Genomic DNA, 13,608 nt, shown 5'->3' with positions numbered 1-13,608 from the left:
CTGTACCTCTGTCTCCCTCTACCTCCTCTCTCTCCTCTCCCTCGTCTGCGTCCTCTGCCTGTCTCTACTGTCGTCGAATCGTTGGATGATGATCTCTGACTCTGTATGCAGAGAGGAAAAAAATTACCCGAGTCTCGACTACCTCGTATATGTTCAACATGGCAAACATAGCGCATTGAAAGCGCCAGAGGGAAAGCTGGATGAAGACGTGGATGTCATCTTGGCATTTTGAAGCGTGAGGGCTGTCGTAGCTGTAATACTTACTTTGAACTGCGTGGCGCGAGAGAGTTGATTGCGATATATGATCTCAGTGCTAGATGGGAGAAATTCCCACACATTGGACTTAACAGTACTATTACTTAATACAGTTTGCACCTTAAATCTTTTCTTGTTTTCATAATTACCTTTATCTTTGATTGTGGTTTTCTTTCTACGCATTTTTGTCCCATTTTTTTCCTTCCTCAAGCATATTCTTAAGATGATTTCCCCAAGTAAAAGAAGAACAGGGTGGTTGGCATTTGCAGCGTGAGCTCTGACCGGACAAAAAAGCCACTTACAGAAAATGAATTGCCAGAAAATATGAAGAAGGATTCGCCACTGCAATGCCCACTCAGTTGGACTGACAGGTGATCCCAGCAGAAACACAGCAGCTAGCACAGCTAAAGGTCAGCGAATAAACCAATCTCAGGGTGTTTTTGGGAAAAAAACCATGGAGACGTGCTGAACCCACACAAGCGTCCTATTTTGGGTTAAAAACATCATCGTGGCTGAAGAATCATCAGCAGCAGGACAGTGTTTTTCAGGCCAAGATGAGTTCAGGAGCAGCAGCAGCAGCATGAGGAGGAGGACCACACAACAGGAGAGAGACTGTTTAAAAAAAGTCAGTGTGTTTCAGTTTGAACCGAGTGTGTGTGTGGCTGATTATGATGCCAAGAAAACAATGTGCTCAGACTCCTTGGAGGGTTGTCCCACGCTGCGCAGAGTGTCGCTCTAAATACGCCGAGGCAGAGGAGACACACAGAGAGAAAGAAGTAATGAAATCTAACAGATATTTCCCTTTTAAGGTGGAGGCTGTGTGTGTGTGTGTGTGTGTGTGTGTGTGTGTGTGTGTGTGTGGTTGCACGTGGAGAGCGTTTGTCTTAGCGAGCTGGGGAGTCTAACTCAAGCAGGGAGCACTGCTCAGCTGCTCCATTAGAGTTTGCAAACACACGCCGAGTTAACAGTCTGTTCAATAGAGTCGAGTGACGCTCTGTTTGTTTGCTTTCTAAGAAGATACGTCTGTGTTTTTCATCACTGAGTCTCTCTCCTGCTCTGGTTGTAATTACTCTGTGAATAACAAGCCAAAGTTTGATGGCAGGAGTCAAAGAAATGTGTGTCAGAAATAAATCACAAAGCAGTATGATAAACAGGCACACATGCTGTAGATCAGAGCCAATCACAGGCAGGTATTCTGTGATTGACGTCTCACCTGAGATGTCCCAATGAGATAAAAAAAAAAACCTGTGGTGCTCGAGGGTGAATTACTTTTTCAACTTTTGTTGACCCACACACACACACTCGTACGAACACACACACACACACACACACACACACACACACACACACACACACACACACACACACACACACAGTGCAAGTGCAGACATTGATATGGTAATTATCTCCTCTCTCTCCTCCTGCATTTTGAAAGTAAAAGAGACATCTGATGACCGGTCAGCCACCTCCCCAGCTTTTGTCCCTGAAAACACACACACACACACACACACACACACACACACACACACACACACACACACACACCCACTAGTGAGTGAGCCATGCCTCTGTGCTCTCACCCTCCACACCCACACTGCGGAACAATAGGCCTCTCTGACTCGCTACACCCTCTTTGTCCGCCGTCTTCTCAATACAACTCAATAAATCGCCCTGACAGGTTTCCAAACTCTCAGGATTGGACAACTCAAATGAACTCTGGCATTGTTATCAGGGGGGGGGAGAAGATTATAAGCTTTGTTTGGTCTTCGTGACGCTTCACGCACAGGTTTTGTGTCCTTTCAGCATCTGTCAAACACCGTTTTACACCGTTTAACTGTTTCTCTTGGGACAGAAGGGTGGGCTTGACGTTGGATAATAATGGCTACAGGTACACTATGTTGTTTGTCAGAGCGGCGAGGGAAGACCTCCAGTGAAACCACAACCTCACATCTGTTCTGGCAAAGTACGTAACTCATCCAAGATGGACCAATTTGAAGACAGGACAGAGGAGCAAGTTGTACCGGCTGGGCCATCTTTTAGCAATTACAAAAATATGTATCTATGAATTCCTGGAGGGTCTTTCCCAAAAATGTCTATGATCTAAGAACATAGAAAATGGAAAACTAGGGAGTGATCTGTTAGGGTAGGAAAGCGGTACATCTTGGCAAAGCAAGTCAGATTCATGTCACAAAAGGGAACAAAAACCTGGTCTCAGGTTTTGACCTGTTTCTATCACAGAACCATATTCATTAAAAGGACTTGGTTAATAATGGTATGTAGCTACATACCACTATTAACTCTTGACTAGGACTTGGCCTCATGGACTTGAGATATGACTCAAACATGTCTCAAATAACTTGAGACTTTGGCTCATCTCACATGACTTCGGACTTGACCTCGACTTGTCTAAATTAAATTGATGCTTGACTTGGGCTTGTATCAAATGACTTGAGACTTTACTCGTCTTGTATTACTTGAGACTTGCTCTAACAGACTTTAGCCTGACATAGATTATTTCAAATGGCTTGAGACTCGAATGACTCGATACTTGAGAGTTATTTCAAATGACTTGAGTATGGAATGACTCGATACTTGAGAGTTTTTTCAAATGACTTGAGAGTCCCAGCTACACTTTCAAAGGGAACATTTTATATCATTTTGTGATCAGGATTCTGACCAGAAAGGTTTGCCTCTCAACTTGCAGTTTGCTTATGAAGACTCATGACTCATTCCCTTATGGACTTGAGACTTGACTCGAGACATGGCTCATCTCAAATGAATAGGACTTGACCGTGACTTGCCTAAATTGAACTGATGCTTTGACGTGGACAAGTCTCAAATGACTTGAGCGTTTACTTTAGCCCAACATAGATTATCTTAAATCACTTGCGACTCGAATGACTTGAGACTTGAGATATATGTCACAACTGCATACAACTATCCATTAAATGTTCCTGTCTGTTCTGTTTTGGAGAATAAGTACTCCGTGACTCACGCAACCCCTTGTTTTGTGTTCCACCAACAGAAGTTCCATATTGGACCAGGCCAGACCGGATGGACAAAAAGCTCCTGGCGGTTCCAGCCGCCAACACCGTCAAGTTCCGCTGTGCCGCGTCCGGAAACCCGATGCCGACCATCCACTGGCTGAAGAACGGCAAAGAGTTCAAGGGAGAGCAGAGGATGGGAGGAATCAAGGTGAGAGAACTTCGACTTCAAGTAGGACTCCTTGATTGTGGTCAGTGTGGTCAATATTAAAACGTTTTCCCTTTGAAGTTTAGAACTTTTTGAATTCCCCTTCAGAACACAAGAGAAAATAGGAGTTTACTTGAGAAATGTTGTGTGCAAAATAATCGTTTTTCTCGATCACTCTGGTATTGTGAACTTTAGAAGCCAAAACAGTAATCACAGAATAACACAAATACACATTCAATAGACAAAAAGTATTCTAAGAAATTGAAAAAAATAGAAAAAGAGTTATCATAATAATAGTAATATGTACACTATACACAGATATACAGATCAGTAAGGTGCGGATGAATAGAAATGGCATATTGCACAGTAGGTGCAGGGGCACCATCGGTGCTTGAGCTACCATCGGAGAGCCTTTTAGCAAGGCATCTTAATCCCCTGCTAGTCCAATGGAGCTGCTGTGTGTCCATCAGTAGATCAGTATGAGTGTTGCGATGCTCCCTGGTGTGAGTTGCTATAAGTGGAGGAGTGTGAAGCAGAGTGCTGGGAAGCAGGACTCAGGGCGCTCTCAGCCCCAGCTAGGCTGACGGAAATACATTGGGAGGGTCAAGCTGCTGCGCTGCACAGATACATGCGTGGTTCGCGTGATAGCTCAATGTTGACAGTAATGCAGTGCAGCAAACAGCTGTTGCACTTTTGTCATCGGATTGACTTTAAACACTGGGCTCTCGTGTAGAATGGCCCTGCTTAAAGTAACAGGGCTTGGTTTACTTTTGTCTTCCTTTAATGGCCCTGAGCTGTGGGATTAAAAGACAAACTCAGTGTGGTAAGAGCATCGGAATTCAAACAGTCAAAACGTGTGTTATGGTTCAAAATAAACTCAAACTTAATGACATATAAATTCTAAAACCATGCCCGGAGAAGATTCTCCCCTGCGTGCTATTGTAATGTCATGTAATTCATTAAAACAGGGACAATGCACAATTAAACATGAACCTTGTATAAGAACAAGGAGAGATGCATTACACCAGGTTGTAGCACAATTGCTATTTTCTGCCCGTAGTTCCTGGGCAGGTAGGTAAATATATTAAAATATATTCTCCCTCTCAGTCCTCTTGCTGCCTTAATAAAGGCATGATAATTTACCTGTAAAGGTGTTACAATCATTACTAACTTCCACATAGTTTTAGTGCAAAATATTGCGACATTTACATAAAAAAGAAAAATGGTGTTTGATGTTGAACTGTTGCATCAGGGAAGGCTAACTTTTAACTTAACTTTATTTCTTTGTGCATCTTTTAACATCATCATTGAAGCTGTTTGTGTGTCAAGCTGGTAGTGAGGCAACGAGAGGCACTTTCTCCCCCAGTGGACGTTTGGCATTTGAAGAGTTAAATGTAATGAGATCCTGCAGCTATTAACAGTTTACAGAGATCTCCAACATCTGCTCCCAGCAGACCAACAGCAGTTGTCTCCCTCCCTCTGTCCCCACTCTCTCTCTCTCTCACACACACACACACACACACACACACACACACACACACACACACACACACACACACACAGATTTACACACACCTGTCACCAGCCCTCAGGACACTCTGAAGTAGTTCCCCGACAGCAACTTTTAGTATTAGTATTATATTTAGTATGCGTGAAGATTTGCTGATGATAAAGTTTGCGTCTGCATTGTTAGCAGCAAACTAGCTTCTGCTTGATTATGGAGAAAAAAATCATAATCACAATTATTTTGGTCAATATTGAAATCACGATAATTTGACACAATTACTCATTGACTTTTGGAAAGACGTTGCATTTATTGAACTTCAAAAACAGCTAAGCAGTGAAAACATTCCCCTTCAAAACAAAATAAGAGTTTACTTGAAAAATATCATGTGCAAAATAATAATTTTATTCTCAGGTATGTTGTTTTTGTGATCGTTAGGAGCCAAAATCTAAATTGCGATAAAAATTGGAATTAATTGCACAGCTCTTCAGCCAAAAAATCCCAAACTGACCGGTCACAGCACTTAGATATTTATTCTGTTCACCAAATCTCTGACTGATCCCCCAAATTCCTAAGTGTCCTTTTTCTGTAGAAAATGACTCACCAATGGCTCGTTAAAGAGTGCAATAAAGTGCAAAACATGGAAACACGCACCTCCAGATTCAGGGACAGTGTTTTTTCCACAAGCAATTTGCACATAAAATAACAAAAAAACATAAGCACTTATGCTGCACTTGCATTTTACGTAATCATGTGCAATGCATATAACTTATGATTTCACTATTTTACTATTTACTCTAGTATTAGGGCCCTATCTTGCACGCGGCACAAAGCCAGACGCAAGTGTCTTTGCTATTTTAAGACCGTCCAGCGCCCACGTCATTTAATTAGCAAATGCACCTGCGCCCATCTTTGCACCCATGGGTATGCTGGTCTTACAGGGAGGTGTGTTCAGGTGCATTCTTGGTGTATTGCTATCTTGAGGCAGCGCGAAGTGATCGCGCCAGTGACCAACAAAAACCTGGTCTAAAGTCAGTAACGCAGCATTTCATTGTTATTTTAACAGCAAATTAGTAAAATGCTCCTAGGCTTATGCACAGCATGCACACACTATGCTTGTTACACACACAGGGACGCGCAGCAGCACACAAACATGCAAAAGATTACAAATAAAAATATTACGGTGCAAATCCTCCATCATAACAGCAATGCTCCAAGGTCCAAACGTGCCTGGCTTTTAAAGGGAATGGGAGATGACACTCTGATTGGTTTATTGCACCTATGACACACCTATGAATTAATGAAGACACTAAGTACAACCCTTTAGAACCATGCACCCAGCGCACGGACACTTTTTTCCGCCGTCAAACCAGCAAAAGTGGATTTGGACACGCCCTAAACGCACCTGCGCCATACGCTTCACGCCGTGCGCTTAGATCGTTAAAATAGGGCCCTTAATCTTTTGACCATCTTCACATTCTCTGATCCATGTTCTTAGTTTAATGTGTGTGTTTTTATGTTTGCACCACAGAGTAGCACCTTTAATTTCGTTGTATACCTATCTCTCAGTTGATTTCCCTCTCCAGCAGTAGCCCTTTTGTACACTCTCCTGCTTCAACTCCTATGGAATGTTACACAGTTCTGCTATGTATAGCGGACTATCCATAGTAAGCCTTTACAGCGTATGTGAGGAACTGTTGGCCTTGTACTGCGTTGTGTCAGGGTGAGCTGTGACATTAAGTTGTCAACAAGCCACTGAGACAAATTCCTGTACATTCTCCGCTCTGTATAGCTCAGCGGGGCGAGCTTGGCACCATCCATTGCTGTGAGGTTAGTTCCCACTGTGGCCACCCATGCTGAACACACAGGCACTCATGGTGCTGGTAAAGTTTGTAGGTGTCCAACCAAACAGGACATGTTATATTTGTGCTGTACGTTAACTTGGACACAGGCAGTTGTAGTTCAATGTCGATTTCTTTCTTTTCCGACAAATTGATTAGTTGTTTGGACTATTAAATGTCAGAAAACAGTTTAAAAAAAATGTCAATCAGTGTTTCCCAAAGATGATGTCCTCAAATGTCTTGTTCTTAAAGATATTCAGTTTACTGTCACAGAGGAAGGAATAATCTAGAACATATTCACATATAAGAAGCTGGAATCAGAGAAGTTTTACTTTTTTTTTTCATAAAAAAATGACTCAAACCGATTAATCGATTATCAAAATAGTTGGCGATTAATTTAATAGTTGACAGCTAATCGATCAATCGATTAATCTTTGCAGCTCTAGTTTTAATGTCAGCATTTGTGCTTTTTTACACATTATCAGACTTCCTTAAAATCCTTTCTTTAATGCTGCCCTTTAAAAAAAGATTTTTTTTTTTTTTAAATAAATGGGTCAAAGGGGCAGTTCACCTTAATCACAACAATCTACTTTTTGTACCACTTACCTTATCAGAGCATACAGAACTGACTCTTAATTCACTTTCAGTGAACTTGGCCTTATATAACTTGCAGACCTTATACTTTAAAGCCACCTAACCCTACTTGTCATTGAACAAATCCCTGCCAGTGAAAAATATTCATATTCTGATTTCAGTGTACAGTTACATGCACTTTTTTGCAGTGCATTGTTGTACTAAAAGACATCTGCAAAATACTGTCCTTTGTCTGCTCACATCATTCTCAGTGATCAAGCTTTAGTTTAGTTCTACTAGAGATGAGGCGACTGAGGCCTTATTAAGACATTTCTCTGGTTTCTCTTACCACGGGGCTCACTCTCCACCCCCCCCCCCCGGGCTCTGAGCTATGTGGATTCCCATCAACCAAATTCCATCATAATATCTGTCCTTATTAAGATTTCAGTACATAATTTAACTGATGGTATCTCCTATTTGGAACAAATCCAACTCTACAGCTACCTTAAATGGAAATGCACCATTTAACCCGTTTTCAAAGTTTTTTTTATATCAGAAATACGGGTTTCTTTCAACCAAAAGGCCCCAAAAAGAGCATGGATGGATCCATACAATGTTCTTCGCAAGTACAATGAATGATCAGTTGAACTTTGGGTGTTTTATTCTATTTCAAAGCATTTGAGCATTTTTTTAAAAAAAGTTTCAAAACAGTTACTAAACTTTGACATTGTTGTATGTGATTATAGATCAACATATGTTTGTCTGATCTTACCTAGTCAAAATAATTCATAATTTCATTTTTTTTTAACTAAAATATTAGGCGTAATTTCATATAATGAGGTTCACTGACCATGTATTCCAAAAATCAGTGTAAAACTAGTGGCAGTAAGTTGGTGTTAGTTGTGTATATACTAGTGGTAGTAAAAAAACACTCATTTTTGAGTCGGTGGTAGACAACACAAGGGTTAAACACACGCGTTTAGTCTGGTAGTGATGTAAGATTGAAGTTGGCAGTTATTGAGACGTTCCTTTCTGTCTTTATTGAAACATCATCGCATGCTTCTCCTCTCCCTCCCCCCCCTCCCTCCCCCCTTCTGTCCCGGAGCTGTTTTTTTAAAACCCTAACCATAAAATCCAGTTAGCCAGTCACCATGTGGTCGCTGTTGGCCTTGAGGGAGGTGAACGGAGAGGTCACCCTCTATAGAACCAGGGTGCTGGGTGACAGACAAGCCTGTGACATGGCCTGGCTTTAGAGGGGTCCGGGGTAACACGCCCACATATCCTAATGTCAAAACCTCTGCAGCTAACCCCATCATCACCCTGCAAAAAAATGAGGCTTGTTTGGCCAGCCCGACACAATGGAGATAAATGAAATTTCGTCACCAGTGCTAAATCCTTTAAAAAGTAGAATTCAAAAACTCATCAGTAATGTCTTTTTTTTTTTTTCTTTTTAAAAGCAGTGTCCCAGCTGCTGAAGATAATCCACAGACATTTGCACATTTGCACAAAAAAATCAAATTACATTATCTCCAATTAAGTTGAGTGATGTGCCAGATACCATTATATTGTCCCTTAATTTTTAACATGGTTATCCTTTAGATCCTCTTTTTCATCCTGACATACGTGCATTGCTGTTCGTGTCAGTGTGCACTGAATTCCCCAGAAATCACCTGTCAGTAAAACACTGAGAAGCTCTGCGGTGTCCTGATTCTTTATTCCTCAAACGTTTCTACAGACGCCTGTTTTGTCTTTGTCCTGTCAGTCATGGTGGCTAATGCTGCTGGCGCTGGCGGCCATCGTGGTCCATTTGTGACATCTTTAGCTCTTGGAAGCTGCAGGAAAAACATAAAATGCATCATTTGTCGTTCACTGTGATGGTTTTTAGTTTCAAACTACACTGAGAAGAAACCAGAAATCCAACACACTGTTTTAGTTACAAGAGCAATTCAATTCAATTTTATTTAGAGTGTCAAATTATAACAGAAATTATCTCAGGACACTTAACACATAGAGGAGGTCGAGATCACACTATCATTTACAGAGACCCAAGAATTCCCCCGCCATGAGCAAGCATTTGGTGTGACAGCGGCGAGGAAAAAGTTGCAGAAACCCCGGACAGACCCTGGCTCTTGGTGGGCGACGTTCTGCTTCGACCGATTGGGGGAGAGGGCTGATGATATACACTGCAACGTTTTGGTTTAAAAAACGGACATCTTTTGCTACGTCTACACCTCGCATTCACACTGCTCTGGTGTTTCCGAGCCCCTAAACCGGAGACATTTGAAAACACTTCTGACCCCGTTTTGGTTTGGAATCTGCGGGGTTGTGTTGCAGTCTCAACGGCCACAAATGGAGACCTTCGGTAACACTGACACTGACGCCAACGTTTCGCCGCCTGATTGGGTCTTATCGGTCATGACGTCTCGTTCTCTGAGACCAAGCTACTAACATTACCATGGCAACTACCAGCAACTGGCGGAGTATACATGCTGCCTCCTGTTTACCCTGGCACTGTTTATGAGATATTTTGGTTTGGGCGTGTTAGTTTAAACGGAGATTAGTTCTTCTACCGGAGCTAAAAATACTTGTGTGCACGGAGATCGCTTCCGGCTCAAAACACCGCTTAAAAACTAAAACGCAGCAATGTAAATGTAGCCTGAGGCAATCAGAAAAGAACATCAGTATTAAGTCTTTCATGAACTGGCTGAAGATTGAATCGTCATTGTGTAGACAGACACATGATAGACGGAATGCAATCTATTGTCAGGACGGACATTTTTCTTACAGGGCATTGAGTCATGCCGTGTCGCAGCCCTCACATCTGCCTATGATGGGTTCATCTAGCAGGGTCGGGTAGATGGGAGGGCACCCTGAGTCCTGACAGCCTGACAATGGCCTTCTAAAGACTCTATTCCTCCAACTGGGTCCTCAAGGTGAAGCTATCTTCCCCCGGCAATCCATATTGAAATGACAAGATCATTTTTGATTCGACAGCCGTTGTTAATTCCAGCTGAATGAATCGCGACCGTGTCTGATTTTCAAGGTTTGGACGGGTGACTTTTAAGTGACTTGCTAACTGATCCATGCAGATCAGCACAGTGCAGTCCTCTCCACTCAGCACTGCCTACCATCACAGTTTGTCATTTTCTCTAAGTGTCTTTAGATCGGCACAAGTGTAAGAGAAAGTAGTGACTGAGGGGGCCATTAAGGTCCATTGCCTGCCTACAAAAGTACCTCCTGTCTTCACACTGGAGTGGATGAAAGGGGCCTTTCTGAGGATGCACCGTGTTCTGCTTTGTTCCTTAAAGATGAGACGTTTTATTTTTTTATACGGATAAATATAATCTCATCAGGCTCACTTCCTTCTACGGAAGAGGATTAGGGCCACATGTGAAAAATGTATTTGAGTTGTGAGTTTAATGTCAGAATTCTGAGTTTAAAGTTAGAACACTGAGAACAAAAGTCAGAATTCTGACTTTAAACTCAAATACATTTTTGACATATGGCCCTAATCCTCTTCCGTATCCTATGGAACATTTCTTATATTCAGTTGTTTTTTTTAATGGACTTTATCTTGGTTCATTTGTGAGGGATATTTTGCGTTCTGAACTTTTTAAGGACGTTTTTGGGGCAGTAATGTTTCCTAGAAAGCGTTGGTGCAGGTCACACAGTTTTCAGTGGACATTCTTAATCTCCCAAGATGGTCTGGATGCTTTTTCACATGCTTTTCCTCGATGTATTTCTGGGGGAAAATGCTAACTATTTGTAGTTGTGAAAGAGAGGTAACACTAAAATTGCGATTATAAATAATAAATAAATAATTGCGAAATAAATCATTATCAACAACTGCAGTACGGAAATGTCAGTATTGGTAGTACAAGCAAAGCGCAAATCAGACAAATCCTCAGATTATCCAGTCTTACAGGCTGGGATAGTTGTACTACACTAACATCTTCTCAGTAGATTCTTTTCCATGAGCACGCTGGAGGTTGTTCAGACATTCAGTTCTATCTTACAGGCTCTTTGTAAGTCTATTGAGATGCAACACAGAGAACTAAACGCTACGTTTGTTGAAAGTAAATGAAACGGTAAATAGGATGTGTGGCTCATTTGTAAAATGGAAAATTAAATTCCAGCAGGGCGACGTGCTGGAGCATTGTGCGCCTTCCCAGACAACTGTGGCGCTCAGAACCTCCTGCATAATGGAGGGGCAGGGCCTAAAGGTTAAAGTTCACCTCTCTATTGAGCCATCAGACAGAGGTGGGGAGAGATGGGCGTGTTGCCAGCCTATTGAGCTGGCCTGAGGCTTTGACAGCCAAAGCCAATGCTGTTGTATGCTGCCACATATGGTGGAAGGGATTTTATTGTGTTCATGCTGAACCGCGGCGGCACAAGCGAAACAAAAGTTGACAATGTAATTATTGTGTTTCATGTCGTCCAGGTCGCTAGGTGCTATAACTGATTTTTCAATCCCTGTTTTGACAGGTTTCCAAAGGCAGGACTATTAAACTGGCTCCACACTGTTACTTTTTAAGACTTTAAGCACTTTACCTCCTTGTTTTTCCAGTCCAGATTTTAACACAGCCTGAATTGTGAGTCTCTGTAGGCCGCTTAGGAATTTCTACACTTTGCAAGATTATTTTTGGACTCTTTTTAATTTTAGACCTTCCACGGTCATTCACCCCCTATTTCTCCCCTGTCATTTTTACCCAAATACACCAGAGATATCACAATATAGATTATCCTGTTTATTTGGTTTTCTCACCCATTTCTTTCTCCTTTGAACTCTCAAACTTCCAATTTTACAGTCTTCCCCTCTATGTTGATGTACAGTACATAGAGCCAAACTCAGGGAACAGACCCACAAACTCTGCAAGCTCTAATAGCAAACCCTTAGGGCCGCGTCTATCTGTTTCCACTTTCTCTGTAGGTCAAATTAGACGGTAGCACAGATCTGGGCCACTGGTCCGCTCTGACACAGTCATAAATTCTGCTAACTGGCCCCGCTGGTTCTGACAGGGCTATTTTGCGAGGTGAAGATGGAGGGTTTGGACTATAAAGGGAGCAGAGCTTCCTGTGTTTTCTCAGACAACTGTTACACTGCAAAACATGTCTGTATCTTTATGAACCATTTAAGCTGGCTCGTGACTCGTGAATTCTTGTTCTGATTAAAATACTTGAAAGGATCTGCCATTGTGGTGAGGTAACTTCATTTTTCCATGGCAGGCAAGCAAAAACTTTTTTTTTTTTCATTTTATTTGCAAATACAAATCCCAACATACTTTTCATTTCTTTTTTTCCCTCTATGCAAAGACTCTGTTGGTTTAATGTCTCCTTCAGATGCACACTTTTTGCAGTGTGAAACTCCCTGTCCATTCCCATGGCTTGGGCCCTTCTGTCGGTCCACAGCCAAAGCCCTAAAACCTTTAAAGCCTCGTATGACTCTAACGTAAGCTCCTTAATAATTTAATTCTGTTTGGAATCTGGCATGATTGGAATGGATAGGATTATCACGTTTGAGGAATAATGCTGCAGGTTCAACAGTTCAACAGAGTAACATGGTCATAAAAGCAAGTGGCATGTATGGCGAAAATGATTAAATGTGCCAAGGGAAAGAGAGAGGGGAATTAAAGTGTGAATGTCCCTCAAAGTTAATAATTACCACAAACGACAGGGCAGTGGTGGCAGTAAAAGTCCAGATTTAAAAAATGTTAAAGCAAGACTATGAAACTCTTGCTAATAGTGGCCACTGTTTCCATACGTGACAGATATGGGATAATGGTTCATAGCTAATGTTATAACAGTAGCAGTATTACACTCCAAAGCCATTGAAGTTGCTCAGTTAAAGCCCATTACACAGCAATATATGGTTTACTAACATTAACTAACATTAGCTATTAACTCTTTCTAGCGCTTGTATAGACAGGGAGAGGCTAACCTGTCAGCTGTGTTGTCGATGCCTCGAGAGAGAAACAGGAAGTGACTCAGAGCTTGCCGTAAAGCAGTATCTCTGGCTGTACAATGTGTATGACGTCACTGACATTTTAAAAGGCTTTTTAGAACAAAAAATCTAACATCCAGCAGTGTGTATTTTCTGAGCCTCCCGTTTCGAATGCAACATTGAAATTACTAGACAAAAAATGATATCCTCAGAAAAGTGGATTTTGAGGGGTATAGCTCCATTGACCACCATTCATTCTGCACTCGCCTGTGAGCGCCCCCTATATGGAACCAGAGTGGAAC

At 41.9% G+C, this 13,608-nt stretch overlaps 1 protein-coding gene across 15 annotated transcripts in view; it reads left to right on the top strand.

Moving 5' to 3' along the window:
• fgfr3 (fibroblast growth factor receptor 3) overlaps window positions 1–13,608 on the top strand; it is a 95,272-nt gene that overhangs the window by 44,637 nt on the left and 37,027 nt on the right. For all 15 annotated transcript variants that reach the window (XM_035994374.1, XM_035994372.1, XM_031280335.2 and 12 more), the window contains exon 5: window positions 3,281–3,450. In XM_035994374.1, coding sequence (XP_035850267.1) covers window positions 3,281–3,450 — 170 coding nt within the window. The remainder of the gene's footprint in view (window positions 1–3,280; window positions 3,451–13,608) is intronic.

The sequence above is a fragment of the Sander lucioperca genome, chromosome 18, assembly GCF_008315115.2.
Source record: "Sander lucioperca isolate FBNREF2018 chromosome 18, SLUC_FBN_1.2, whole genome shotgun sequence".
Lineage (NCBI taxonomy): Eukaryota > Metazoa > Chordata > Actinopteri > Perciformes > Percidae > Sander > Sander lucioperca.
This window is presented reverse-complemented; position numbering and strand designations above follow the sequence as displayed.